The 27,786-nt window shown below is 36.8% G+C and overlaps 4 protein-coding genes across 9 annotated transcripts in view; 1 reads left to right on the top strand and 3 right to left on the bottom strand.

Annotated features, from left to right (window-relative positions):
- The window catches only part of clip1a (CAP-GLY domain containing linker protein 1a), a 32,557-nt gene extending 29,847 nt beyond the window's left edge, over nt 1-2,710 (bottom strand). For 3 of the 5 annotated variants that reach the window (XM_047380786.1, XM_047380784.1, XM_047380783.1), the window contains exon 1: nt 2,527-2,710. The gene's annotated coding sequence lies outside the window, so the exon portion shown is untranslated. The remainder of the gene's footprint in view (nt 1-2,526) is intronic. The other 2 variants (XM_047380785.1, XM_047380787.1) reach the window with 2 other exon arrangements.
- A 1,263-nt stretch (nt 2,711-3,973) lies between these two features.
- Nucleotides 3,974-10,499, bottom strand: zcchc8 (zinc finger, CCHC domain containing 8). The gene is made up of 14 exons (XM_047382687.1): nt 10,291-10,499; nt 10,129-10,171; nt 9,955-10,029; nt 9,502-9,604; nt 7,887-7,964; nt 7,694-7,797; nt 7,415-7,480; nt 7,255-7,315; nt 7,016-7,152; nt 6,793-6,935; nt 6,573-6,679; nt 6,255-6,341; nt 5,212-5,332; nt 3,974-5,060 (listed from the first exon to the last, which is right to left on the bottom strand). Exons 1-14 carry the CDS (start codon nt 10,463-10,465, stop codon nt 4,267-4,269), a joined length of 2,094 nt encoding a protein of 697 aa, XP_047238643.1. The 5' UTR covers nt 10,466-10,499; the 3' UTR covers nt 3,974-4,266.
- A 5,884-nt stretch (nt 10,500-16,383) lies between these two features.
- si:ch211-110p13.9 (uncharacterized protein LOC562347 homolog) lies at nt 16,384-19,558 on the top strand. Its single transcript, XM_047380879.1, has 4 exons — nt 16,384-17,285; nt 17,474-17,603; nt 17,725-17,858; nt 18,674-19,558. Exons 1-4 carry the CDS (start codon nt 17,166-17,168, stop codon nt 19,454-19,456), a joined length of 1,167 nt encoding a protein of 388 aa, XP_047236835.1. The 5' UTR covers nt 16,384-17,165; the 3' UTR covers nt 19,457-19,558.
- A 973-nt stretch (nt 19,559-20,531) lies between these two features.
- On the bottom strand, nt 20,532-27,469 carry rsrc2 (arginine/serine-rich coiled-coil 2). Of its 2 annotated transcripts, none has more exons than XM_047380878.1 (10): nt 27,315-27,469; nt 25,528-25,669; nt 25,182-25,222; nt 24,043-24,206; nt 23,474-23,605; nt 23,270-23,386; nt 21,850-21,926; nt 21,514-21,767; nt 21,302-21,391; nt 20,532-21,227 (listed from the first exon to the last, which is right to left on the bottom strand). In XM_047380878.1, exons 1-10 carry the CDS (start codon nt 27,318-27,320, stop codon nt 21,042-21,044), a joined length of 1,209 nt encoding a protein of 402 aa, XP_047236834.1. In that variant the 5' UTR covers nt 27,321-27,469; the 3' UTR covers nt 20,532-21,041. The 2 variants fall into 2 exon arrangements, with proteins under 2 accessions (XP_047236834.1, XP_047236833.1); XM_047380877.1 differs by having other exon boundaries at nt 21,514-21,773.
- Nucleotides 27,470-27,786: the final 317 nt, after the last annotated feature.

The raw sequence follows: 27,786 nt of genomic DNA on the forward strand, positions 1-27,786 counted from the left end.
GTAATCCTCTTCCAAGACAACTGTGAAAAAAGGACAGCCATCTACAGGCATGACTTGGTCTGAATGCAATGTTCCAGTTTTCTCTTTATGTGTCATGAATGATCCCCGTCAGACTCCTCACTTCAAAAGGAGGCCAGAGAAAAAAGGGATCTCCCTCTTTTGTTTAAATCTTGCTTCATCTGACTGAAATAAAAATGACAGCTGGATTTCTAGCATCAACCTGAAAAGTTTTGCAACATGGGATTTTAACTGTGATTGATAAGCTGATGTGGTCAACTACAGATGATCCACTTAGGCTGAAATTTTTCCCGGTAATGTTAATCTTTTGCGTTCAACTCTCAATCTAATCTGTAGCTTCAAATGAAGCCAAATTCCAGTGCTTTGAACAAAATTTAAGACCCTGGTTGAGCACCATATTTTAGAGTCAGAATATCTAAAAATCTTGAAAGAAAAGCACCTCTCTCTGTTATCAACACTTTTTGCCCAAGGATTATAAAATAAGTGGATTTAAGTGAAGCAGCAGCCCAAACAAAACCATCAGCTGAAGTCTGCAAAATGCATTAAACCAATAACTTCTCTCTAAATGATCCCCTGCATGTTTAGCTAAGATATTTGGCTTCAGCTGTGATTTCTTTTCTGCTTTCTTCCATGTTTTATTTTATGTTTTACATAATGTGTGATTTTGGACATGGGACATGAGCATTACTATCGTGGGCTACAAGCCCTAACAAAGCTAAAAAAAGAAAACGCTATAACAATTCTGATGTATCACCATTAAAATAAAAATTAGTAACGACGCACAAAATAAGTTCTGTAGTTTAAAACCCGTATTTTTTTTCCAACCAGCACAATCAGAAACCTACCCAGACTGTAGTTTGCAAAACAGAACTGAAATTACTAAATGGCAGCATTACCATACCAAACTTCTGTTTTCATTATGACAGTCTGCATGTTTAAAATGAGGAAAAACAACAGTATAGTATAACATAATATGCATTAATTATTCGTCGTATTATAAAGAAAAATGTTTACTGCTACCTGATTGGAGATTGGAATTGTTACAGAAATCAGTGGGCTTTCATTCCACGGCATCTTTCAGTGGGTTAATATTAGCCCGTGACTTTAATAAGCAACCAAGTGTAGCAGGCTCACAAATGTCAGCCAGGTCACCTGAGTGTTGAGGTGTCCCGCCTGCTGCCGCACATAAGGAGGAGATACTATTATTTCAAACGGTCTCTCCATAAAAACAACCTTAAACCTCAAAAACGGCTTACGGTCTGAAGTATCTCACACTCCTTGGTTTTGTTGTCACAAGGCAAAGCCAAACTCTAGCTCTTCCTCAGTGAGGAAACATCTGCCGGGAAGATTACCCCTGCCGGCACTGACAGAGAAGGTGTAGAAAAGAAAACAGAAAGAGAAGCAGCAGAAACCGTGAGAACTTGGGTCTTCATTTCGGGGATGCAGATTCATCGATTTTGAATTTGACAATCCTCTCGTCTACAGGCAGACAAAGGCCAAAAGTTCAACCAGAATATTGTGTTCAAATTCTACCCTGTGCCTTACAGAGACATATTGAAGGATATTCTTGATTGTCTTTAAGATGAAAACAATCTGATGAATACTGAAAATCCATTCTATATAATATTGGCGTGTAGAAACTGTTGTTCTTTTTGTAAATAGGAAGGAACCACCTTGGTAAAACACACTTCTTGATTAAATAATCAGTCCGTCGTTAACTAAATTGCTTTTCTCTGACTCAGAGACGCAACTTCATGAAAGCCAAATTCAGACATATAAACTGCAACACATACAGATCCAAAGTCCATTATAGCATAGCTGCTTTAGTGACACCTTACAGTCTAGCAGAGCTATTTTAACACAGTAAAGATGTCTTATTTTAGGTGAAACTCGTGGCTTATTAGCATAACTTGCTGGTTCACCTCAGTGCCTGAAGCTAACGGATTAGGATCTGACGATGAGGTGGCACATCTGGGTACCATCATGTCAACTAACGTATCTTACAGTCATGTTAAACAACTTGTTTTCAGAGAGACACTGACGTTCAAAAAAGAGTCAGACAATTTCCTCACCTTATAAACGTCGTGAGCCGAGCGAGTGAAACAAATTCCACAAGTCTACAAGACTCCGCAATGTCAGCGAAGCTCCAGAAAGGAGCACTGCCGCCGTCACAAGTTGTGCGTCGGCATTACGAACAGCTAGATTGTATCACCTGTGTGGATAGTTCCGCAGACGGTTGACTTAACCGTCACCTCCTCGGCTTAGTCGAATCCCCAAATTTAATATCCCGGTGAGAACAGACGTGATTAGTTGCTAGTAACGTTAGGCCCGAGCAGTACAAGCCGGTGGTCGGAAGGGCTCTAAGCTACTTAGCTAACTAACTAACACCTCAGTAACGTCAACAGCACCTGAACAACTTTCTCCTGGTGTGAAACAGCCTGCTTATGAGACACTAAGGGACCGAGAGACACGTGAACATGCAAGACCTCGGTGTGGGTGACTACTGACCTGATACGTTCCGACACAGGCTCCGTCCTCAGGAGAAAAAAAAAAAACATGACCTGGCTAGCTAGCTAAGTAAAAAACTACGACTACTCTGATCCCGCACGAGCAGCCGCCTGTCCAACGGCCAACTGGAACGTCAGGGTGGGTGCTGACCAAAGATGTTCTATTCAAGACCGAACACTTACTTGGCAGAAATCGATTCGCCGAAATCCAACACTTAGATTAAGCCTTGAATTCATATTTCTAAAGATATCATGATTAAATACAATGATATACACTTCTTTACATGTTTCAGTCGTTTATTTAACATATATTTAATTAGGTAAATAACAATTAAATGTGAAAAATATTAATTCGTTAATTTTTTTTATGCATATGATACAAGCTGATGTAATAATAACCGCATTCACTTATTTTTTAAATAAACATTTATATTTAAATATTTTATAATCCTATGTTGCAGTTTATCCTGACTTCTCAGTCTTCCCAATCAAAGTCAATGGGCGGAGCTAATACTGCTATTGACAAGGTGATTGGTTTATAGCTAAGCGTGTGTGCAGGTTTTCTGATGGACTGCAACACAAGAAGCATTAAAAATAATTCTCTGTGATTTTCACACATACTTGTTTGAATCAACGGTTTTAACATTTAATTATTTAACTGTGTATTGAATAAACTGACACATTCATATAATTACTTAATATATGTATTCCAGTTTCATTAAGGTGATTGCATATCTAATTTTGTAGTATTTAAATTTTAAACGATTTAATTTAATAGTTTTTGAAACATCAACGGAATTGATATAATTTATTTAATGCATTTATTATATTTATTTCAATATTTGTCATTTTTATTTATTTAAAATGACTACATATTTAAATATTTTTATAGCTTTCTGTTTGAATTTATGTATTTTCTAATAATAATCTGTTTTAATTCATGTTTTTAACAATTTTTTATTTTTTTATATGAGTTAATGAATGATTGAAATTCTCCACTTGAGGAAGAGATTGACCCCCGACCTGGAGGTTATCAGTAGACTTGTTTGTGGTTGTGATCCATGGCCTCACAAACAATGCTTTTATTTTGAAGGTTTTCCAGGTACTTCCCAACAGGAGGAGACTTGGGGCAGGCCCAGAACTCACTGGAATGACTTAATACTGTATCCCTTCTAAGGTGGGAACCCCTTGAGATCCCCCAGAATGATCTCAATAGTGCTCCCAGGAAGAGGGATGCCTCTTAGACCTGTTGCTCCTGCAACCCGATCTCTGATAAGAGGAAAACAATGGATGGATGACCTAGAAATCACTGTGGCAAAAATATGGGAGGGTCAAAACAATTTCTATGAAACATGCTAAGCATGACTAGTCTTCTAGTCCCTTTGCTTGATAACTGATTTATTTATTCTAGTAAAAATATATGAGAACTTGTAAAATAAAGGCATGGAGAGAGAGCACAGGCATGTTTACTTAAGACTTTAAAGCAATCCAAATTTGATAGGAGAAAAAAAGTCACTTAAACACGACCATATAAAAATTAAACACTATACAGACTTCATATAAAAAAACAAAACTCAAAAAGGTAATGTTTCTGGTAGAGAAACTTAAACTGTAGTCATTGTAGTCTTACAGATGAACTGCCTAAAAACAAAACAAAAATAAAACAGTTATGTTTAGTGAAACTGAGAAGTTTTAGATTAAAAGTGTCCATGTTATGTTCTGAATCCATGAGACGAACGTTTTATTTTTTCTTTGCCATGCTTCGAGGAGAACCTTTGAGTAAGTCTCTGATTTTCAGGTATGTTCCAGTGGCTTCAGCTACTTCTGTAAATTCAGGAGTATCTTCAAATGGAACAATGCCAGCTGCAAATTTGCTCCGATGAGGAACTGCTATAATCTTCTCCCCATGCTTAAGAGACGTATCTCCAGTCCTCTCCTCAGAGATCTCAGGATCTGGGCTCTCAGGGCTATCATCTTGGGGCTTGACAGGCTCCGGCTCAGGACTCTGAGGACTTTCGTCCTCTACTTTCATGGGTCCAGTGATTGCAGTCGAACTCTCTTGTACATCTGGTTCCTTTTGATTCTCGCTGTCATGGCAAGGTTCAGGACTTCTGTCCACCGACTCGTCAACATCTTCCATTTCCGTGTCAATGTGTGCTGGCGTGGAAACACTGGGTGAACTGGTACCAGGTGTTCCCAAAGCAGCCGCCTCACTGTCACTATTTGTGGCTGTGTCAGCGTTTTCCAGAGCTGCCCAGATCAACCTCTGCTGCTCTTCCAGCTCCTCCAGAGTCAGATCGTCTTCTGCTCCGTCCACAGTCTCAGCGACTGGCGGCACGTTACGCCTCTGCAGAGCTGGAGAGCCGTTGGTGGGAGTTGGCGGAGGCGTACCTTTAGGGAGAGGTGGGGGAGTAGGTGTGGAGGGGGGAGTTCCCTGGGGTAAAGGGGGAGGTGAACTGTAGCAAGGGGACCCCGGAGGTAGTGGTGGCTGGAAATGGAAGTCACCAGAGCAACATGAATAAGGTGTTCCTGGATCTGAGAAAGGCACCATAAGAATAAAATAAAAATTATTTCCCTGCATTTCAAGTCCGGTTTAGGCAAAAATATTCTTGGAAAAATATCACTTCATTACTGAATGAGGGACAATTAGTTTGCATAGGAAAGTATGCATAAGGTGTTGTAATACCTGATTCAACGTCCATATCTGAGCTTCTCTCTGAATTCACATCGGGGCTAGACTTTGTCTTTTTCCTGAGGTGGGGGGATGAGTCAAACTCTTGTCGTCTTTTGTTGCAAGCGACACCAGACTGTTGACAGAGAAAACTGACATTTTAGGGCTGCAAACAAACAGTACAACAAAAACTGGTCCTTTCTTTAAAATGTCAATAATATAATAAAATAGGTTCAAATGCATAAAATCAGAGTCTGAAAGTAAACCACTTGGGTCAAAGAGGAGCAGCCTGTAGTTTCGGACCTGCGTGTGGTTCTTAAGGGCCTCAAAATAGACTTTTCTCTCAAAAAGATACACCAAAATGCAATGTTTTATTTAACAACATAAAAAGTTTGCTTTGTCATCTGTCTAAAACAACATAAAATGGTGGCAGAAAAGTAATGCATATTTTCATAAATTCTACTGAGGTTCTAATGTGGTTCAAAACTGGTTGTAGGTGATCCAATTGGCCAACCAAGCCCCACTTTTAATACCTCTTAAGACTAAATTTGAATGGAAATGTTGCCAAAAAAAGTATCTTGAGATCTAAATAAAGATGAGTTGTCAACCTTAAACAGTCAGAAAATAATCATTTATGTCCAGTGGTTGGGGGGATTGAACCAAGCTTGGTTTTAAATATTAAAATAGCCAATTGTATCAACACAATCAAACAAAAAGGTACTTACGTTTTTTTGTTTTTTTTTTTCAACCAGTTTCTTCTTTTTCAACAATCAAGAAAATTGATTCATTTCTCTATGTAAAAAATAGTTCTAAAACTATATAGATATTATCTATCCTTCTCTAACCATAGAACAAATTGTATAATGTAGATTTTTATATTAATGAGCTTTTGTGGCTCAAAATGTTATTTTGGAGGAACAATGGAAAAAAATGGTTCTTTGGATTGTAAAGGTTGCAGACCGTTTGGTCTAACTAAAAATATGATTAACACCAAGTTGGTTTTATAAAGTGTTGAGCTTTGACATAAAAAAAAGAAAAGTTAAAGCTTTAATTGATACCTTAGGAAAGTTGTTGGACAGGTAGGCTGCATAGTTCTGCTTCATGTGACTGGTCTGCATTGGAATCGAACTGTAATGCATGAACTCCTGGAAGTCAGACAAGAATACGATTTTTCAAAATGCTGAGAAATTGCAACATATCTTTCCATAAAACTATGTGGCCAATGCAGTATTAGATACTTAGGACAGATTTATTTTTAAAATCCAACACTACAGTATCTCTCTTGAAATAAAAAATAAAAAAATTGAGCCGATTTGAACTTTTTAACTCTGAAATATTTAGGTTTAACATTTGGTTTGAAGGGCTGTAAAACTTACATCCTTTATTTGATGAGGTGCCAACACATTAAAGCCTGGGAAATCCACCAGCTTGGAAAGGTCATAAGAGATGTTTTGTGAAGTGCTGCCAGTGTCATCATTTGATACTACAAAAAAGAAAAATAAGGGGACAGAGTCCACATATTCTGCTTCCAAATAAATTTCAGTTTTATAAAAACCAAATCAAATAAGGAAAATATGATTAAAACACCAAACGTACCATTTCCATCATAGAGTGATAAGCCAGAGTTTTCCATCTCCGCCTCTTTGAGCCATCCTGGTGGGTAACCTAGCTTCCTCATTCGATAAATCAGAGGAGGGAGGGTGTTACCATCCACTCCCAGGGCCGCTAAAAGCTCCTCACTGTTCAGAAATAAAATGTAGTGGAAATAATTTATGTGATCATTGTTTTTTTTCTGGTTTGCACAAAATACCGATCCTACCTCAAGACTCCAGGCTTGAAATTGGCGAAGCGTTCCTCCACTTCATCAGCATGGTAACGTTGGTTGCTCTGTGTGATCTGGCTCGAGTTCTGATTAAACTCTTTTCTTCTTTCGTTGATCGCAGCCATGTCTTTAGGCTAGGGAGAGGTCAGAGTATAAATGCAGAAAATCAAGTTCTGCCTTTCCTCGTTGAGGATTTTACCTGGATTCCTGCCATTTTAATAACTCCAGTAGCGTACCTGTGGACAGTCTCTGAGCTGATGAGTGCTGCAGCCACAGTTGAAACACATGGACTTGAGTCTGTGAAAATAATCGGCCATACAAAAAAAAAAAAAAAAAAATCAAAGCATTTTAGTAAAAGAAAGAGAAAAATCTACATAAATAATGTAAACCTTATACCTTCTGTTTTTAGTTTCCATTTCCATTCCATCTGTCCCAATAACTTGGGTAAAAACCTGCTGGTAGCTGTGCAACAATTCAGGAAGTTGGAGCACATGTTTTTGGATCAAATATACTTTGATACGTTTTTTAAAAGATCTGGAAAATAGTCATTTTTTATTGTTCTATTGCATCTTAAGTTTTTCTTGAAACCCAAGAGTTGTCCATAAGCACCTAAAAGTAAAACCAAAAAAAAAAAAAAACTTGAAAAAATGCTAAATAAATCAATTTCAAAGATACGTTGGAACATCCCATCCATCAGTCAGCTGGGGGTTTTCATTCACCAAAGGCTGGCCAAGTTTGTCAACACTGAAGGAAGAAAAATATAAAACGCTCCCAACAACCTAAGAGACAAAATAATATAAAATATAACATTGTCCTTCTCTTATGACAGCAGGTTCTGCCATGTGTGGAGATAAATTTAGATACTTACTTTAAAGGCTTCTGTTGTGGTTCTCACACTACTGGAGGACAATTTATCAGGATCTTCATCCAACTCAAAAGCTGAATTCTTCAGAAAGTAAAACACGTTTTAGTGAACGTCTATTTAAAGGGTTAGGTCAGGATTATTAAAATAAGGTTAAAACGGTTTTAAGCAGTCAATATCTTCCCTGCAGTAGATAATTTTCTTAGCATCTTCATTTAGTATAAATCCACATTAGTTGGACTCTGAGGCTTAAACTAAGGGCTAGTCTGAGAGAAGCTGGGAGGAAAACTGGCTTCTGGGGTCTTTAAATAACTCCAAGCTCAAAATGTCATGGCGGGTTTATACCAGGGCTATTTTGTGAACGTTAAAGTTGTTGCCACATTTGCATGTGGATGTAATTTGCAAAGCCAGTGGTTATTTACACAGTAAATTGAGGCAGGAGGTGGTGCACCTCCATTAACCTTCCTGTGTGAAACGAGCTAAGAATGGAAGTTGTAAAGCATTCCTGGTCAGATTAACTCTCTGATACAAAACTAAGGCCGTGTAAAAAGCTATAAAATTTCTGCTCACTAAAGTGCTTTAATACTCCTACCTTTATACACCCCTTTACTTTGATACAAGACAGTTACTCTGACTGGAAACACTTTACATCTCTATTCTAAGCATGTGTTTAGCACGGGAAAATTACAGATGGTACACTGCATCCGGCGACCATCTTCCTGCGTATTTTACAATGACCTGATGCATCCTAAAGGTTCATTAAACAGTGTTTGCATAAACAGCTATGATGTTTGACTTTGATGTGGCTTCTGTTTTAACTTTTGCCTTGGCCCCTCTTGAGCCAGCTGTTAGCTACAGCCTCCAGGTCCGATTAATCCGGATTTTTCCACCTGATTCCTGGCCGTGTTACTGTTGTATTGATTGTGTGTGAGCAACATACTGCAGTAACTGACCCTAGTAAAGAGCTTTGTTTTGATGGCTAATAGTAAGACGAGAGCAGTATTCTTCAAGTAGTTGGTTTGCAGTTTAGCTGAGCTTCTTCTCTTTCAACAAACACACACTTAAGGACATGTCCCTGTGAAGCTCTGGTATTTGTTGCAGTCTGAAACAACAACAGCAAATAGCCACCTAAACATATCCAAATACACAATTAAAGAACATAATAGAATATTCAAAACCCCATAAATCCACAGATTTAAACAATTTTTTTTTTTTACATTCCATAATATTGCAGCTGTAGGGCTCAAAGATCTTCATCGTCCCATAAAACAAATGCAACTAGCTGACAATGATCCTAAAACTCAAGCCTGGTGATGGTTTGTGTTAGGATGAAAATATTTATTTCACCCCTTTTAAGGTGCCGAGAAAGTTGTTCCCGCAGATTTTTATCTGTATTTTATTTGCGAGAAATAATTTGTTTACATCTAAGAATACATTTCAAGAAGCCCCAATCTTAATTCGTGCAAAGCAAAACGGCTTGCAGGGAAAAAAGTGGATATTTAATGTTATCTACCACAGGTAAGATATTAATTGCTTTTTAAAAGAACCACTTTTCAGACAATCTTGGGACTATCCCTTTAACACACATTTCTGAAAATACAAAAGATTTCTAGATAAATACCTGTGGTTTCATGTGAAACACTGATATCTTCTTTTCATTGCCTGGTTTCTGATGGTTAAAAATTACACTGCAGATGCAGTCTTCGATTTCCTGACGACATTGCCTTGCGGAGAAGCATTGTTTAGTATTCATATTTGCCACCATGTCAGCTGCACATAAATCCAGAAGCATTTAGGTCTTGAGCTCCTTAATCTAAAACAAGCCTTGTGTGTAATTGAAATGGTCAAATGAGTTAAAATATGTCTATTATCTAACATCTACAGAAGCCACCAATTATGCGCAGCAACAAGTCAACTCTAAGAATATTACTGGAATAAAGAGAAGTATTTCAAGATTATTCACGGTGACAAACTTTACTAAAAATAGGCAGGTCTTGGTTTCTGTTTGGTTGTCTGCTTCCCATCATCGTGTCCTCTAAATGAGCCTCTTTTAATGGTGCATCATTGAACTTACTTTGATATAACATTGTTGGTAAAAAGGACCTGAAGAAGTGGCCCGTCGATGTTGACATCTTCCACTGTGATGCCACTGCAAACGCAGGTAGAAATTAGCGCTGGATGAATGTATACCGAGGAGTTTCGTTTCTAACTCAGGTGGCCACACGCAGGTTTAAAAACAGGAGATTACCTTGGTCGTGTCAGGATGTTGAGTTTGCGTCTTAATACTTTATGTGAGCTAAAGGTTAAGAAAATAGAAAGACATACAACAAAAACAATCGTATATTTTACAGATCGTGAGCTTTCAGTCAGGGCTAGTGATAGCAAACATGCTACACTGACATAAGGATATTTTCCTCAGAAAGTCTCTCAATATTATCTTCAAACTCTTCCAGCCTGCCCCGAAGCTGGCTCGCCTCTTCATTTTCTCCATCATCGTCTGTGAAGTGAATGTGCCTTGAGGCCGGCGGTGAAGCGTCCTCCAGTTGCTGGAAAAGCTCGCTATCTCCGAAATCAACCTCGGCCATTTTTAGCCTTTCAGCGCTAAACGGAAGTTCAGTTGTGAAAGGAACCTTTCTTCTTCTTCTTCTTCTGTGTTGTTTTTTGGCAGTTGGCAAATAACTTGAAGATGTGCATTACCGCCACCAACTGGTATGGAGTGTGGTTCTTCATGGTTTTAAATCTTATTTACTATTACAACAATCAAATTTTATTTATTAATTTAGTGCTTTTGAAAAATCTAATTATAATTTGAATATGTTTGCTACCTAAACTTCTTTGCAAAGTATCTCTCAATATAAAATTTTCTTTAATACCTACAAATTCTCTCCTTAAAATTGTTCTTTCTTGTTCATATTTCTGACACTTCAATATTACATGTTCTATTGTTTCCTCCTCTCCACAATAATCACATTTTCCTGTATTATGTTTCTTTATCTTGAACAATGTAGAATTAAGTCCTGTATGTCCTAGTCTTAATCTTGTAATTAATCTTTCCTCTTTTCTACTCCTTCTTCCAGTTCTTACTTCTCCTACTATCTTGTTGATTCTGTAAAACCATCTTCCTTTCTTTTCTTCATCCCACCTTTTTTGCCACTCTTTCCTGATTCTCTGTTTAATTATATTTCTTGCCTCTGACCTACTAATATTTATTATAAAGCTAATGTTGTTTTGTGTTGCCTTCTTTGCTATCCTGTCCGCCTTCTCATTCCCTCCAACTCCTACATGTGCTGGTACCCATAAAAACACTAATATTAATCCCATTCTTTGTATTCTAAATAAAGTAAGTTTTATTTCCAACAAAATGTCTGGTCTACCCTCTGAATGATTATGTTTTAAACTTAATAATGCTGAACTTGAGTCTGAACAAATGATTGTTTTTAATGGTTTTATATCCTCCACCCACTGCACTGCTAACAATATTGCTAATAATTCTCCTGAATATACTGATAATCCATCTGTAATTCTTTTTCCTACTTTTATTTTAAATTCTGGTATTACAAATGCTACTCCTATTTTTTCATCTGTTTTTGATGCGTCTGTGTAAATCTGGACATAATGATAGTAATTGTTTATATATTCTTGTATTATACTTGAATCTAATCTACATTTTGGATCCTTTTTCTTTTCCATCAACGCCATATCCACCACTGCTTCTGGTAACAGCCACGGTGGCACTACTGGCAAAGGCAACATTAAACTTATTTCTTTTTCATATATTTGAAATTTTTCTGCTATACTATTGATAATCCAACCAAAACTCTTAACTTGTTTTTTTTCTTTTTCCCAGCATGGTTTTAAAATATCACGTGTGGGATGATCCGGATTATTGCTTTGTAAGTTTATCCAGTAATTTATTGCTAACTGTTTCCTTCTTAAATCTAATGGCATCTCTCCCATCTCTACCTGAAGTGCTGCTATTGGACTGGTTCTGATTGCTCCTGTACAAATTCTTAAAGCTTGATGTTGTATATTGTCTAATTTTATAAGATGAGTGTTTGCTGCTGATCCATAAATTATACTTCCATAATCAATATTTGATCTAATTAATCCTGTATAAATTCTTTTTAATGATGTTCGATCTGCTCCCCAATCAATACCAGCCATACATCTCATAATGTTTAATATTCTTTTGCATTTATCTATGATTTTTTCTATATGTACTTTCCATATAATTTTTTCATCAAACCATATACCTAAAAATTTTATATTTTTTACTTGTTCTAAAACTTGATTGTATAATTTTAGTTTGATATTTTCTCTTTTCCTTTTCTGTGTAAACACCATTAGTTTTGTTTTTTCCACTGAGAATTTAAATCCCCATTGATTTGCCCATTGTTCTATTCTAATAATCTCATCCTGTATTTTCTTTTCAATAAATTTGATATTACGACCCCTTTTCCATATAGCTCCATCATCTGCAAATAGTGAGCAACCGACGTCCTTACCAATATTTTTAAATACATCATTTATCATTATAGAAAACAATAACGGACTTATAATACTTCCTTGAGGAGTACCATTATCTATTATATATTTATCTGACAATTCTTGACCAATTCTTACTTGTATTGTTCTATTTGATAAAAAATCTTTAATCCAGTTAAACATTTTTCCAGTAATACCCATTTTATTTAATTTAATTAATAATCCTTCAACCCACATCATGTCATATGCTTTTTCTATATCAAAAAATACAGCTACTACATTTTCTTTGTTTATTTGTGCTCTCCTAATTTCATATTCTAAACATAATGCAGAGTCATTTGTGCTTCTCTCTTTTCTAAACCCATTTTGATTTCTAGATATATATCCATTAATATTTAAATAATATGTTAATCTATTATTAATCATTTTTTCCATTATTTTACAAATATTTGATGTTAATGCGATCGGTCTATAATTTTCTGGTTTTGTGTTATCTTTTCCTGGTTTAGTTATTGGAATAATTATGGCTTCCTTCCAGCTCTGTGGCAGCTCTCCCTCCTCCCAGACTTTATTGTATAATTCTAATATTTTGTCTTTTGCTTTGTCATTAAGATGTTCTATCATCGTATAGTAAATTTGATCTTTTCCAGGTGATGTATTTTTTGTTTTCCTGGTTACAAAGTTCAATTCTCCTTGTGTAAATGGTTCATTTATTAATTTATTTGTATCTACATTATTTTGCATTAATTCTTTATATTTCATCTTTGTGATTTCCCTACCTTTCTTTCCCTCTTCACTAATATTATTTGAACTATGAATTTTACTAAATGTTTTAGCTAATATTTCTGCTTTTTCTTTATCTTCCGTTATAGTTATATTATCTATTTTTAATATAGGATATCCATATTCTTTTCTAATACCCTTCATTCTTTTAATCGTTTTCCAAATTTGATCAATTTTTGTTTCTCTCCCTACGGTATTCTCTCCCTACGGTATTACAAAGGTTTCTCCAATATTCTCTTTTTGCATGTTTAATAATCTTTCTTACCTTTGCTTGCTTTCTTTTGTACTCAATTAAATTCTGATAAATTGGGTTACTTTTTAACATTTTAAATGCTTTATTTCTTAATTTTATTACTTCACTACATTCTTTTGTCCACCATGGCACAATTTTTTTATCGTTCTTTCTTCCTCCTTTTTTTATTGATTCTTCTGCAGCCTGTAAGATTTTTTTACAGATATTTATATTTAAACTATTTATATCAATTGACTCATCTATTTCTTCCAATTTCTTTTGACTTAAATATTTAAATTTTTCCCAATCAGCCTTATTAAAGTTCCATCTTTTATATAATCCTGTATTCCTGTTATTTATTAATATTCCTGTTATGATTTTAATGGGGTAATGATCACTGCCTACTGTTGTATCTTTGTCAATGTCCCACTCACAGTTATTGGCTAAACAATTTGATACTATTGTTAAATCAATCACAGATTCTGTACATGTTTTTACATTAATTCTTGTTCCTTTTCCATCATTTATACATACCAAATTTTTTATTTCCATTATTTCTTCAATAACTTGTCCATTTTTATTATTACATTTTCCCCATAATGTGCTGTTAGCATTAAAATCTCCACACCAGATTACTTTTCCTTCTAAGTATCCCATTAATTCATCCATCAACTCAAATGATAATATTTTACATGGATTATAAAAATTTATTATTTTACACTTTTCCTTTTTATTGTAAATTTCAACTACTATATATTCTAACTCTTTGCCTTTTCCTAATATCTGATATTGTATCCCTTCTTTTATAAATATTCCACATCCTCCTCCACTTCCTTCTATTCTATCCCTTCTGATACTATTATACCCTTTAAACACAAAATCTAGGTTTGGTTTTAACCACGTCTCCTGTATACATATAATTTCTGGTTTTTCTTCAATTCCATCTATATACCCTTTAAATTCATGTCCATTAGCGATTAAACTTCTTGCATTCCACTGTAATATTATCATATATTTCTATCAGCTGGGGTTCCTCCTTGCCTTCCATCTGTTTCCAACTTTTTATTAATGTTTTCCCAAGATCCTTCTTTAAACCCTAAGAACATTTCTGCTCCTCTGACTATTATTTTAATCTTTTCTGTTTTGTGTTTAGCCTGTTCAGTGCAGTTAATGACATAAGCTATGAATAATATCAGTTTTTCCACAGACATTGTAACATTTTCCTCTGATTCTACTTTTCTTTGTTGATAATCTTGAATCCTAATTTGACCTTCATCCCTTGATCTTTCTTTCTGTACATTTTTGACTGCTTCGGCATAGCTTATGTTTTTAGTCATTTTAATTTGTTGGATTTCTTTTGCTTTCTTCCTTACCTCACATCCCCCGAATGTAACTCTATGTTGCCCTCCACAATTGCAACATTTTTCCTGCACTTCTTCCCCACAATCTTCAATTCTGTGATCTTCTCCACACTTTGGACATCTTTGTTTTCCTTTACAGACAGCTGCTATGTGACCATATCTCTGACATTTAAAACATCTTAGTGGTGGAGGAATGAAAGGCCTCACAGAAAAACTCAGATATCCTATTTTAACATTTTGTGTCAACACCTTTTCTTCAAAATCTATTAAAATTGACAGGCTTCCTACTCTTTCACCATTTACATTTTTTGTCAGTCTTTTGAGATTTTTTACCTTTGCACCAACAATGCTTTTTTTTAACTTGTCTATATCTTCCTCCATAGGAATGCCATAAATTACCCCCCGAATGATTTTATCTTCTCCTATAATCTTCCTCTCTGTCACCGTTTTCTTGCAAATGTTTTCCACTTGTAAAGCCTTTCTTCTTTGTTCTTCAGTTTTACACACCACCAGTATATTTCCATCTCTCAAGACCTTCACCATTTCAACATCTTTTATCTTTTTTTTAATTTCTCTAGATAGTGAAATAGGACTCAGGTTCTCTTTTTCTTCTTCATTTTTTATCTTTAATATTATTTTACATTCTTCCCTTCCGATTTTCCTCCTAACTACTCTCTCTTCTTCAGAACTGTTTTCTTCCAACTCTCTTTTATTCCTTTGGCTGTCTAACATTTTTCCTTCTTCTGCTTTACCTCTTCCGCGTCCTCTCCCTCTACTTACTGGCGTCCATTCATCAAAGTCCATATTATCCTCCTGTGTATCCATTCTGAACCATTCACATACCAGTTTATGCCTTTTACTGCCACTTCCAAAAGTAAATAATTTCTACCACTGTGGGGTTCTTAGTAGACCAACGTTTTCAGATCGAAGTTTCGCGCCAAGATCCTGCCTCCAACCAATCCTTTTCCGGGTTCAACCAACCTCCAAAGGAACCTTTCTCTCCGTTTATTGGTCTTTCCTCGTCACGTGTTACATTCGATTATTTTAAGCCCTCAGTCATGTATTGCAGGTTATTAGACGTCCAGCAGTGTGTAACAAACGATTTTAAATGCATCAGCAACAGAAAATTCAAAACGTAAACGCTCGCCAGACTAGTGAAAGCATCCACACACATGTTAAGCCTTTTGACATTTTGTCACAATAAATACAACGACAAATATCAATATAATTCAGTGGGTATTTGTGTAATAGACCAGCACATAGTAATCCATGAATGTGAAGTGGGAGGATAATGATATCTGTTATATTCCTTGGTCTTCATGATGCTGTTTGTTCACTAATGTTTGCAAAGAAACCTCTCCTGGCTTTACAGCACAGCTGAGATTGCACACAGGAGAGCTCTATTGATTGATAATGAGACTTCTGAGGGCAGATGGTTGCACTGTATCTTATCTAGGAGTACCGGGGTAAAGGGGCCAGAATACAAATGCATGACACACATTTTTCAGATTGTTTTGTGAATAATTACAAAAAATGGAAGAATTTTCTGTCCACTGCCAGACAGTACCAAGGGCTTAGTTAACTCTCCTTAATGCGGCCTCCAATCTGATCGATTTACGGCAGCTGTGACAGTAAAAAAAAAAAAAAAACGTTGCTTACCAGCCACCACTAAACAAGAAAAAGAAGAAGGAAAACTGGTACCGATGCCACAGAGGTCAAGTTTATGTGGATTCCGGCCGATTATGACATAGCGGGAAACGAGTTGGCCGACAGAGTTGCTGAAAGTGGAGCAAAGAAAAATTTTGTAGTTCTGAATGTGAAAAGAAGCATGAATCTGGTTAGGGGTAGTTAAATTACATGTTAAGAGCGGTGTGATGGACAAATCGAGGCTTAATATTCAAAAGAAAGTGGGTGAATTTACAAAGTGTAATAGATTAACCAAATAAGAGGATGTTACATCAAGGATGAGATTTTGTCATACAAGAATAAACAGCGCCCTTAAACTAATTACCAAACATGACACAGGATTTTGCCATTACTGCAGACAGATGGGCAGTGTAATAAATATTTTCATGGTAAATGGTAAATGGACTGAACTTATATAGCGACTTTCCAGTCATACAGACACCTTAAAGCGCTTTATTTCATGAGAGGTATGTGTCATAAATTTTCATAAGAATGAGTTGGGGATAAGGGAGTTACTTCAAAGAACATTAAAGGATATAGTTTTGTTGATATTTTTACCTGGAAAGAAACTGGGATTTTAAAAATAGGTTTAGAGTTAGGTTAAACTCCGAATCTACACTCCAATCCAGAAGGGGGCGGTAAGGCGCCTAAAGGTTATTTGCCAGCCACCGTAAAAACAGAAGAAGAAGAAGAAGGAAAACTAGTGCCTTGTGATTATAGTCGTTTTTGCCTCTAATTATGTCAAGCCCTTCAGCTGTCCAGTTAACTCTACCACAGTGGGAAGGGGGTTGTCGGAAAATTCGTTTTATTCATTTAGTGACTCCGACGTCGTTCAGGTTGACCAACTGTCTCAGCCAGGTAAGATGTTCTACCCTTGTTGCATAGTTTAAGATTTGGTTAAAGACGTCATTGGAAATACATTTGTGTATTAATTACCATCTACCCTGTTTACGCATTTAAATATAACTAGAGTATAACTAGATACCCACCTAATCTGCGTTTTTCACTGTAAGACTGAATGTCGTAATTGTTTGTTTGATTGCCAGGATCCAGTGATTCCGCTGTATTTAGGAGCTGATCTCCTGTCCAATACTGACATCCGGGTGGAAAACCATCCCAGATATCATGCAAAGTTTGCAAAGAAAGGACTTGCCACTAAAGTACATTTTTCCTCAGGTAAAATGTAGAACAAAACATATTACAGTGCACTGAAAACATTGACAGTATGACTATGACAGTGTTACAATTACTATTTTATTTTTATTTAACTTACTTTATTGTTTTTTGTTTGTTGCAGCAATCAGATTCCAGGGGTTAAAGGTGCCTGCTGCAAATAACAGCTTGTGGTTTTACAGCATTCAAGGACTTTTCCGATTAGCCTTTGAAATGTACAATAAGCAAGAGCAGCTTGCAGTGTTGGAGAACTTCCAGGTACCCTGATGGTCTGTTTGCTTGGATTATTATACAGTTCTGGTCATATTTTCACATAATCTCCTCATTGTTATGTATGTAGGTGTTTTAACAATTTGTTTGAAATGTTACTTTTGCAGGGTGGAATATTTATACAACTGCAATAATTTTAAAGACCTGAAATTAGGCATAGGTTTTAATTAATTGTGGACATTTGCTAAATCACACTGCGTCAAAATTATATAGATATATAGATACACCACACCTACATATTTTGTTAAATATACCTTATCAAGTTGCACCATGATCACGTCTAGTTTCAATCAACAAGTGTTTAGTGTCCTTTTGATTGGATAATTAGATCATTCCTGGCACTAAACCAACTTTAAAGATTAGTCCACAAATTTCCACGGTTGGGTCTTTGGGGATGCCATTCCAGAAGCTTATTGTTAGCCTGCTTTATTCATTCAAAAACCAGTTTTGATGGGTGATTGGGATCCTTGTTGTCTTAAAACACCCAACTGTCTCAGTTACCTGAGAGGAAAGAAATATACCTGAATACACCCTGAGAGGAAAGAAAATTAGAACGGTCATGAACCACTTAGACTTAAGCCTATCATAGAGTGGAAGCTGCTGGAACACTAGTTTCACGGCTCTCGGTGAAACCAGCATGGTTGGAGAAAGAAGGACTTGTGTTTAGAAGCAATTGAGGCTACCAGCATCATGCTAAGGGTCAGCTTTGCTGCAGTTGTAGTTTATTCCAGAAACTTGATAATGGATATAAAAACGAGCCGATAATTGTGTAATATGTGGTTCATATTGTTCTTTCTTTGCAGGATGTTTGGAAATCACAGATAAACGAAAGCCCACTAGAAATTAATTACAGCCTCAGTGTGCAGCTTGACATTCCAGTGTCTCCAAGCGTGTCCAACACAGAGTCAGGGAGTGGAATATCTGGACATAATTGTAGCCAGGTTAACCGGAACGTCACGCATGCATGTGTTGGAGAAACATCTGATACATCAGCAGATCATGATTATTGTTCATTTACAAAGCAAAGCTGGCAAAAGGAGCAGATGCATCCTGTTGTAGCCACACTCCGAGAAAGGCTGGACCGTGTGGTTGATCAGCTCCACTCTCCGCATCAAAGCTGCACAGATCGTCTGGAAACTATCTTGCTGCTCTTAGAAAAGATCGATCGATACATGAATGGCAACCTGGATGAAAAGGATGCAACGGAAGCTGTGTTGGCACTACTGAAGGCTGAAGACTGGACCAAAGACTCTGTGTATTCAAGTTCCCTGCTCACTTGTGTAGGACGGTGGCTCGGGCAGCAGTTTCATGCAGCCAACAGCAGCATCAGCCAGAAAGTGGAGGGTTTTAAAGTTCAGCACATTGAGCGAATCAGTGATTTGCCACCTGCTGAGGAGCTGGCTGCAGAACTCTTTCCAGAAGCCATGCAGACTCTGCTGCTGCAGTGGATGGGTTTGTGTGATGAGTCAACTGAAGGAAAGAGACACAGTGAATATCCAATCCTGCTTCTTATTCTGGAGTTTGCAAACCATAACCTCATTACCGGTGTTGCTCATGTGCTCTACTCAAGTCTAATATGTAAATGAGATTTCCATAGAGCAACCAATACAATACCTGCACTATTCTTGCTGTTTTTTCTGTAAATTACTTCTTTCCTAGCAATAAATCATTTCAGCCTTTCACCCTCAGATCTGGAGGACTAGGTGGTGGTTTGGGATTATAAAATGTTCATGAAAACATTTAGGTCATTGAAATACTTTACCATTGTTAATGATATAACTTGATCTTGGCAAAACAAAAGTTGCGCATTATTGTAATTTTTCTGTTATTTTCTGTAGATTTCCTTGACTTCAGCAGTATGTTAGAGGTGTACTGTGCAAAAGTTTTAAGATATGACTCATCGCTTCATAATTTGTGTAGAAAATTTGAATTTAAGCTAAATCTGTTTTGTTTCAAGGTTGAAAATCAAAACTGATAACTAATTTTATTCTTTATAGCAGACTTGTTCTTCCTTTGACAAACTATGCTGTTGTTTTATTGTTTGTTTTAAGAAAAGTAGATGGAACAACTGGAAGATGTTGTTTCCCTTCCTTCGTTGGTTTTTATCTCCTAGTTTTTGAAGAAAATACTTAGTAGTAAATAAGTAGTAACTAATTAATTTACTTAAGTAACATTTTGAAAAAGCAAAACTTTTAGTAGGGTTTACTGCACCACTTTTACTTGAGTAGTATTTTTTTGAAGTATCACCACCCTAGTATGTTTTCTAGTTACTCTACACACCTTCAGTTTCTTCACTGAATGAACAACATGCTTGTTTTGACCAAAAAGGAACCAGAAGCAGACACACGTACTGTTTCATTGTACAGTAAGTTGTCAAAGTGAGACTTCTGCTACCAGTCTAGCAGTACAAAAACATATACCGCTAGACTGGTAGTGTGGCATCAATTTATTTACCCAAACATAAAGCCCGAATTTACATCTGGTGACATAAAACACAAGAAAGGAGGCTCTGAACTGTTAGGCATCTCAAATAAAGGTTCAAAGGACAATAAAAAAAAAAACAATAAATCCACCTGCAGCATGAAGCTAAGACGTTTTTGATCCTGATGTTGACATTGATTGAATGTAGTTCTGTAGGACACAAAAAGTGATGCATGAATAGTTTCTCAACACAAATTTTATTATATGAATGAGTGAAACATTTGATTCATTTCAAGCTCACGTCTATCCAAGGCAGTCCAGGAGACAAGGTTTTATGACAACCCATGAACGATTATTCCCACTGGGGGATGAAGATGGAGGATTCCGTCAACGCTACCATTGACCTTGTATGTCCTTTGCTGAATGGATGTGAACAGTGTCCACTTTAAACCACATCATATTTCGACAACCACACATCAATATATATTTGTTTTTAATAAAAAAAAAAAGATATCACATTATTGAAAAGAAATATCTAATTCACCCCCGCATCAACCAGTCAAGATGATGCTTCCTTTTCCCGTAGACCTACAGACACCAAGACAAACTCAGCGTCATACTATATACATTTCAATGTTACAATTTATGGGGCTTTTGTCTATAAATAATTTACAGATCCGGAGCAACGTCCATGCAAGCTTCAGGGCCAATGATGAATGATGTGATGAGGATGACTGCCAAGGTTTGCATCTAGACAGAATCCATTCCTCGAGAGAAAGAGGAGGAAAAGCCGAGGCCCATTCCTCTCTGGGTGTGCGTCTGAGATCGAGCCATCTCGTACTGAACATCGAGGTTCTTGAACATCTCCTCTTGCTTCTGAAGAGTCTTCAACCCTTCTTCGTTGAGTTGTTTGGTAGCTTCTGCCTCGTCCTCACCCTGCAGACACGTGAAATACCATTTTACTTTAAAGTTAAACTCAGAAGGACAAACATGGTAAGCAAGAGATTTACCTTAATACCCATAAGCTTGCGAAATTTAACGTTCTGGTCCTTGTTGCCAAAGTTTAGCTTCTCCCACAACTCAGCTGTTTGCGACTTTTCCTTCAAAAGTACAAACCTCAAAAAATAAATATCACAAAACTAAACACTTTACATCAAAATATTTGTTGTTGATCAAAAGTTTATTAAGAAAAGGCTGGAAGACAGTTCAAAACAAAACACACCCCTTCCTTCTTGCCCTGCCATAGCTTTTTCCTCTTTTTCTCCTGCTCCGCAAACTTCATGGGGTTGACAGCAGATGGGTTATAATAACTGGGCACGGCAATGCCAGTCTCAGCGAGGGTTTTGGCTTGAAGGGCTGCCATCTGTGCAGCCATGGCGATCTGAGGTGTGACCTGCGTCCCAGAGGCCAGAAGGGCGGCCACGTTTAGGGCAGGGTTTGAGGCAGCCGCTGCAGCAGCAGCTGCAATAGGAGCAGCTACAACTAAGGACAGACAGATGAGCATCACCACCAGAATGTGAGTAGCATTTTAAAAGCTTATACAGCAATAATATCTCACCTGCAGCCATTTCCTGCTGTTGCTTCTCCAACATTTCTTTCTCTTTCTGCTCCTGTAGTTTCTTGGCTCTCTCTAGTCTGGGAAGGGAAAGAATCACCTTTATTCTTGAAAGACGTAAACACTATTTGGCTACATTTTCATTTAAGATCAACCTAATTGTCGGGGTTCAAATTTTCCATCTTAAAATCCCACACTTACCCGATTGAAAACCTTTCTGGCAGTTTTTAAAAGTCTTTGAGATGACTGACTAACATCCAGGGTTTATCCACATTTTCATGAAAAAAATTCCAGACTCAATATTCTCGAGTTCTCAGTCCTTTTGCCCATTTTAAAAAAGCAAATATTTCTACAGTGGGTGGGTTTTGCATGAAAGGACGGACATGAGGAGAGATGTTAAGGATGGAAGGAAAGACACAGGGAAAAAACCGAGGAAGGACATCCTTTAAACTATGTGATACCATCCTTTAATTTACATTTTCTATACATTTTTCCACACTTGAAAACTACTTAAATCAAATTGTATATTTTTCCAGACTATGTAGAAAATCTGTATCTCAAATTCCACAAATAATGAAAGTGCTACATTTGGCTTTTAATTTGGCAGTGTGGGAAAACGCAGTTTCATTGATTTTTTTTGGGCTGTACAACCTTAGATTAGCTCTCTAACTTAACTTAATAAAAAAATTATTTAAATCACAGTTTGAGATCTATGATATCTTTACTTTATTTGTAAAAACAAGTATCAAAGCTTTGTGTTAGTTCTAAACCAGCTTCAGTTGAGGCATTCAATTTCCAAATTAAAACCTTGATCCACGAGGGACAAAAAAAAAACAGAAAAAGCAGTGAAATGATTTTTTGAAAGAAGGCAAATTTTTTTCTGGGTTCTGTCAAGGATCAATGAAGTACAGACAAACCCTAAGCTGTGATGTGACCAAGCAAATATCAAAAACGCCATCTAAACATTAAGAAAAAATATTTAACTTTTCAGAAAATCCAATTTTTAACTGTTATATCATAGAATAACGAATAGTCTGGAAAATCATCCTCAATTTTCTCTTTTCCATATTTGTCCTGACTTGTAAAATGCTTTAATCACATTGCATACTTTTCAAAGAACAAAAACATGTGGAATTATATTGGCGACTGTGGCTCAGTAAGAAGAGTAGTCGTCTTGCAATCAGAAGGTTGTGGGTTCGATTTCAGCTTCCTCCTGCCATATGTCGATGTGCCCCTGGGCAAGGCACTTAACCTAAAGTTGCCTACCGATCTGCGTATCGGTGTATGGAGGTGTGAGCGTTAGTGAGTGCGATTGGGTGAATGTGGCGCTAGTGTAAAGCGCTTTGAGCGGTCTGTGTGACTGGAAAAGCGCTATATAAGTTCAGTCCATTTACCATTAAAATATTTAAAACAACCCCTTTACCTTCTGGCTAAAGCCTCTTGTGCATCCATCGCTGTGTTTCGCCCACGGAAGACCAGCGGACTAACAGATCTGCTTTGACTCTTTCTGTGCACTTTCTCGACCCTTTTCTTCTGCTCCCTGGAGCAATAATCAATGGAACATTGAGGAGAAAAGTTTACAAAAAGAAGAACGTTAAAAGTAATTAACTTATTTTAAAACACTCACCTGCTTTTGCTACGACTTCTGCTGTGGTGACGGTGTTTGGTCCTTGAACCTGAACGAGACCTGGCCTTCTTCTTCCTTTCCCGGCTGCGTGATCTTGACCGCCGCTGATCCCTGCTTCTGCTGTGATGCCGTCTGCAGTTGAAATAAATGTATTACTCTAAATAAATCATAAACAAACAGAAATCCAAGAAATTACAGAAATAAAACTATAATTTATCTCTACTTCCTAGGTCCCTCTGTGTTTTGGAACATTTTAGGCTGCTCTTTTCAAAGAGAAACTTTGTCCTCAAATGCTAAATTATCTTCTGGTTCTAATGAAATGTTTATATGATGTTTTTAGATCTGGTGCGTGAAGTAAACCACCAGCGATGTAAAGAACTTAAAATACTCTTAACAGGAGAAATGGACTTTCTTTTCATAGTACAGTTAAGCCCCAAATCATTCACAGCCTTGGTAGATTTATCTTTAGTGTAACCAGCAGTTGTTTTTTGCCTCACAGTATTCACCTCTCATCTGCCGTCAGACAAATCGTACATGAAAAGAGCTGCTCATTTATCAACCTGGCTAACCTCTCTCTCGAGTGCGACCCGGACAAGCTCCGCCCCCTCGAAGACTTCCTTTCCTTCCGCCTGGATCGCTCCTCTCCATTCTCTGCTGGGTGCCTCTCCTGATCTTGATGGTCGTCTGATTTTCTGTGAGATTTCGATGGCTTCTCTGAATCCCTTTTTCGTGCCTGTTTTAAGAAGAAGTTGTCTCTTTCAGGAAAATAGTGCAACAAAAAGAGTTAGTACCATGGCTTAGAGCAAAGAGTATGTAAAAAAATCTGACAAGACGAAAAGACCTTGTCAATTCGAAACCCATCTTTATAAAAAATAGCAGAACATAATTCTCAGAGCATGGTTGTAAATGTGGGTATTTCCTGAGTATGCACTGTTTTGGCTGCACTGATAAGCAGACACAACAACCGAAACAGTACCAAATGAAGCCGGCCTTTTTTTAACCTTTTGCTTGATTTAATGATGTGCATGCAAATGTTAAGTTCTGATTATCAAGGCAGAAACTTCAAATTAGTCCTAAACGTTTGGTAACAAGAATTCAATGCAACCTAAACACGTTGAATTGGACCAACTGAAAGATTAAAATAGGGATGGGCATCCAACTGGTATTGTGTTTAAGTTTAAAGCATTTAGAGATTCTGTGAATGCCCATTCCTAGCTGCAAGAGATGACAGAGTTAATGCCACTTTTTCTACAAACATTGTGAGACAAATAGGAGTTTGAATGGCAGATAGTTACCTGTCCCAGTAGTAGGCATATTATTTTGCTATGTCAGCAGGGTCCTCTGTTCAGTCTCTTCGTGCATTAGCACGCTGAGTATGATTTATTGTAGAAATGTTATCATGTGATCTCCACACAGGATTTAACAAAAATAAAAAAAAATAAAAAGCTATTTTTCACCAGTTTATATGTTTACAATAATCACAGATATCCAAGGACACAAGCTTCCTGCGATACATGTGAGCATTAGGAGGGCAAAAAGTATCCTTTTGACATGAGCCTGTAGTCTTTTTTATTTGTTCTGAGCTTTGCATATAATAAAAATGTTGAACCTAGGCACCACATACTCACCATGACCTAAAGCTAGCAACTACTGTCCTCAAAATCAAATAAAAATATTTTTTATTAAATTAATTGAATGTATTAATTACCTCTTTGCTCCTGCTGCGACTTTGTCTGTATTTTCTGTCCCCTGGAAAAGACAGAAAACAGTTTCCCCATCTGATCAGAATGTGTGTTATGCAACCCCTATGGGAACAACTGCTAACAATCCCACATATAGAAAGGCACCGAGGAGAATGGACAATTGACTGTATGTAGCATGCTTACATAATTATGTCTGTGAAGTAACCTTAGACACTGATGTGTTATAAAAGTTTCATCACCCCCTCGCCCAAACATTTAATAGAACACACTTACTGATTATACATTGGAATTTACTGGTCAACTACGTAAAACCTTTTCAGTGATTATTCGGTACGGTTTCCACACACTTACGTTTTCGGTCCCTGGAGCGTGACCTGGATCGTGAATGGTGGTGTTTGGAGGATCTGGGAGATCTAGAAGATTCCATGCTGTGCTTTTTTCTGTGATGAACTGGAGAGCTCGATCTGTTCAACTCAGCAGAGTCGTCGCTTGCCTGAAACAAACGGGTGTGAAAAGTCAAATTAGTAGCAAATCTTTGACGTATATATACACACAGTAGTGTGTACAGAGAATAAACTCCAGAGTAAAACAATATCCTGGAGTGCTGACAGAATGGAAGTAAATATTAAATGCTTTGTTGTTTTTTTTCACTCTGTCTTTATATGATCTGAGTTTCTCATTGTGATTGGCTTCTGTGACAATAGCCGTATATTAAATAACCTTTACGAGGCCCTCATCACTGTTTGACATCAACTTGCTGCCAAATCTCAAAATTTCAGTCTACTATTTTGCTTTAATTTTCTTTCAAAACAAATGCAACCTCAAACATTAACATGACCAACGACATGCAAGTCTTAACAGTCAGTTCATGTTAGCAGGAGGTATGTTCCCATCAGCGAGTCTGTAGCTGCTTTTGAGACCCCAATCGCTTCATTAGTGATATTGCCAATGGATGTGTGCCATCCTCTCAAAGACAACTATTTGAGTTGAATGTATGAGTGTAAACATACTCCAAAAATATGGTTTACAAGCTTTCCTATTTTTTTAATTCCCATTAACAACATGGCCAAAACCTATTGTGGAAAGTTTTGTTTGACGAAACAAATTTTATTACCTGGAAAAGAGTGGATTTTTTAAATCAACCAACTAGTTACCTATATACAAAAATACAACAGTTATGATATGTGGTCACATACCTAATTAGCCCATTCAAGGTCCAGATTCCATCAAAAATCGAGAATATTGGAACCACCAATTTTTAAGGCTTACCACAGTCTGGCCTCTGGGCCAATCACAACTGAACTGTAATGTTTCATTTGAATAAAGAATACAAGTTGAATGCAATATCTCTGTTGATGATTCCTTAACTGAAGACTATTACAGACTAGTTAGCTAACAGTTATAATCACTAAAAAAGCTGAACATTCCTCCATGATCTTTTACTGAACATTTCACCGAACAAGTAAACACATATTTTTTAAATTAAACTTTTTTTTAATAGATATTTAGGGTCACAATTTATCACGATTTCATCTAAATTTAGTGACATAAAAAAACAAATTTCAGCCTAAATTAATTAAAGTTGAGGTACGCACACATCTTGGTATAATTTTAAAGTGAGTTTATGGCCTTTTTCGTTCATTATGACAAACTCGAACTCTTAAAAATGTTTTCAACATACTTAATAAATTGCTGCCAAATGTCCCCTATGACACATTAACTTAAATCAAAATTCACCATTTCAAACGCAGACATAGTGAACACATTGCGAGTCTTAGGTCTGCTCATGCTAGCTGCACAGTACGTATTTATTTAGACATCTATGACGCTATGTTAAGCTGACTTTACAGTTACACTTACACATTTAGGTACACAACTCAACTCAGTACTTCTTATTGTGTGTATATTGGCTGGCAGATTTAGTTTACAATGCCGTAATTTAGGATAGGGAAGTTAGATAACAGCTAAAAATGTTTTTCCTATATCCAGTAGCCATGATGTCGCTAGGCTAACAACGGCTGACCGTCGCCATCTTTAAGAAACAAAAATCTCCACCAGATAGTACATTTCTACTAATATTTCGATAAAAACCACTTCCTTTGTGCAAGTAATACTGTAGTCGATCTACTAGTACTTACCGACATAATCCCGGATCACCAATTTATCTGCAATAAATTATTTTTTGTAGAGGCCCCACGCAAAACGAGAGAGGATTTTGCTTAAAGCCAGGCCGATGTGTTCCTCAGCTACTCTGAGCTGGGTTGCCAGGTTGTTCTGTCTGTGTGCTTTGAATGAACGGGAAACGTACTGTATTGTTAAATAATATATAGAAACGAAATTATTTAAAATGTATAAAAAATCCAGATTTACAAATAAAGACGATATGAACTTAATGATAACTGATTCCATCGACGAAACAGGGAAGACATGTTCCTAAAATTTCAAGAAACCACCATAAAGGATTCTGCATTCATCCGAGCACCGATACCCTTTAACAGCAATGTGTGACATAATACGTCTAATGTGTTTTTTTTATCCTTCCGGATTTGTGATAGAGAATGAAAAAGTACTTATTACTGCTGCAAATAGCAATGTAAATCAAACCTGGCA

The sequence above is a fragment of the Girardinichthys multiradiatus genome, chromosome 12 (assembly GCF_021462225.1).
Source record: "Girardinichthys multiradiatus isolate DD_20200921_A chromosome 12, DD_fGirMul_XY1, whole genome shotgun sequence".
NCBI classification, from domain to species: domain Eukaryota; kingdom Metazoa; phylum Chordata; class Actinopteri; order Cyprinodontiformes; family Goodeidae; genus Girardinichthys; species Girardinichthys multiradiatus.

Bases quoted from the DNA above. Each gene is read 5' to 3' on its own strand.
- zcchc8 (XM_047382687.1), bottom strand. From the start codon at position 10,465: ATGGCCGAGGTTGATTTCGGAGATAGCGAGCTTTTCCAGCAACTGGAG. The intron at 7,316-7,414 runs GTATAAGGTTTA...TTATTTTCACAG, and splicing joins ATGGAAACTAAAAACAGAAG to ACTCAAGTCCATGTGTTTCA. The intron at 6,936-7,015 runs GTAGGATCGGTA...ATTTCTGAACAG, and splicing joins TTCAAGCCTGGAGTCTTGAG to TGAGGAGCTTTTAGCGGCCC.
- si:ch211-110p13.9 (XM_047380879.1), top strand. From the start codon at position 17,166: ATGTCAAGCCCTTCAGCTGTCCAGTTAACTCTACCACAGTGGGAAGGG. The intron at 17,286-17,473 runs GTAAGATGTTCT...TTTGATTGCCAG, and splicing joins TGACCAACTGTCTCAGCCAG to GATCCAGTGATTCCGCTGTA. The intron at 17,604-17,724 runs GTAAAATGTAGA...TGTTTGTTGCAG, and splicing joins TAAAGTACATTTTTCCTCAG to CAATCAGATTCCAGGGGTTA.
- rsrc2 (XM_047380877.1), bottom strand. The intron at 23,387-23,473 runs GTGAGTGTTTTA...TTATTGCTCCAG, and splicing joins AGAAGTCGTAGCAAAAGCAG to GGAGCAGAAGAAAAGGGTCG. The intron at 21,228-21,301 runs GTAAATCTCTTG...ACGTGTCTGCAG, and splicing joins GCAAGCTTATGGGTATTAAG to GGTGAGGACGAGGCAGAAGC.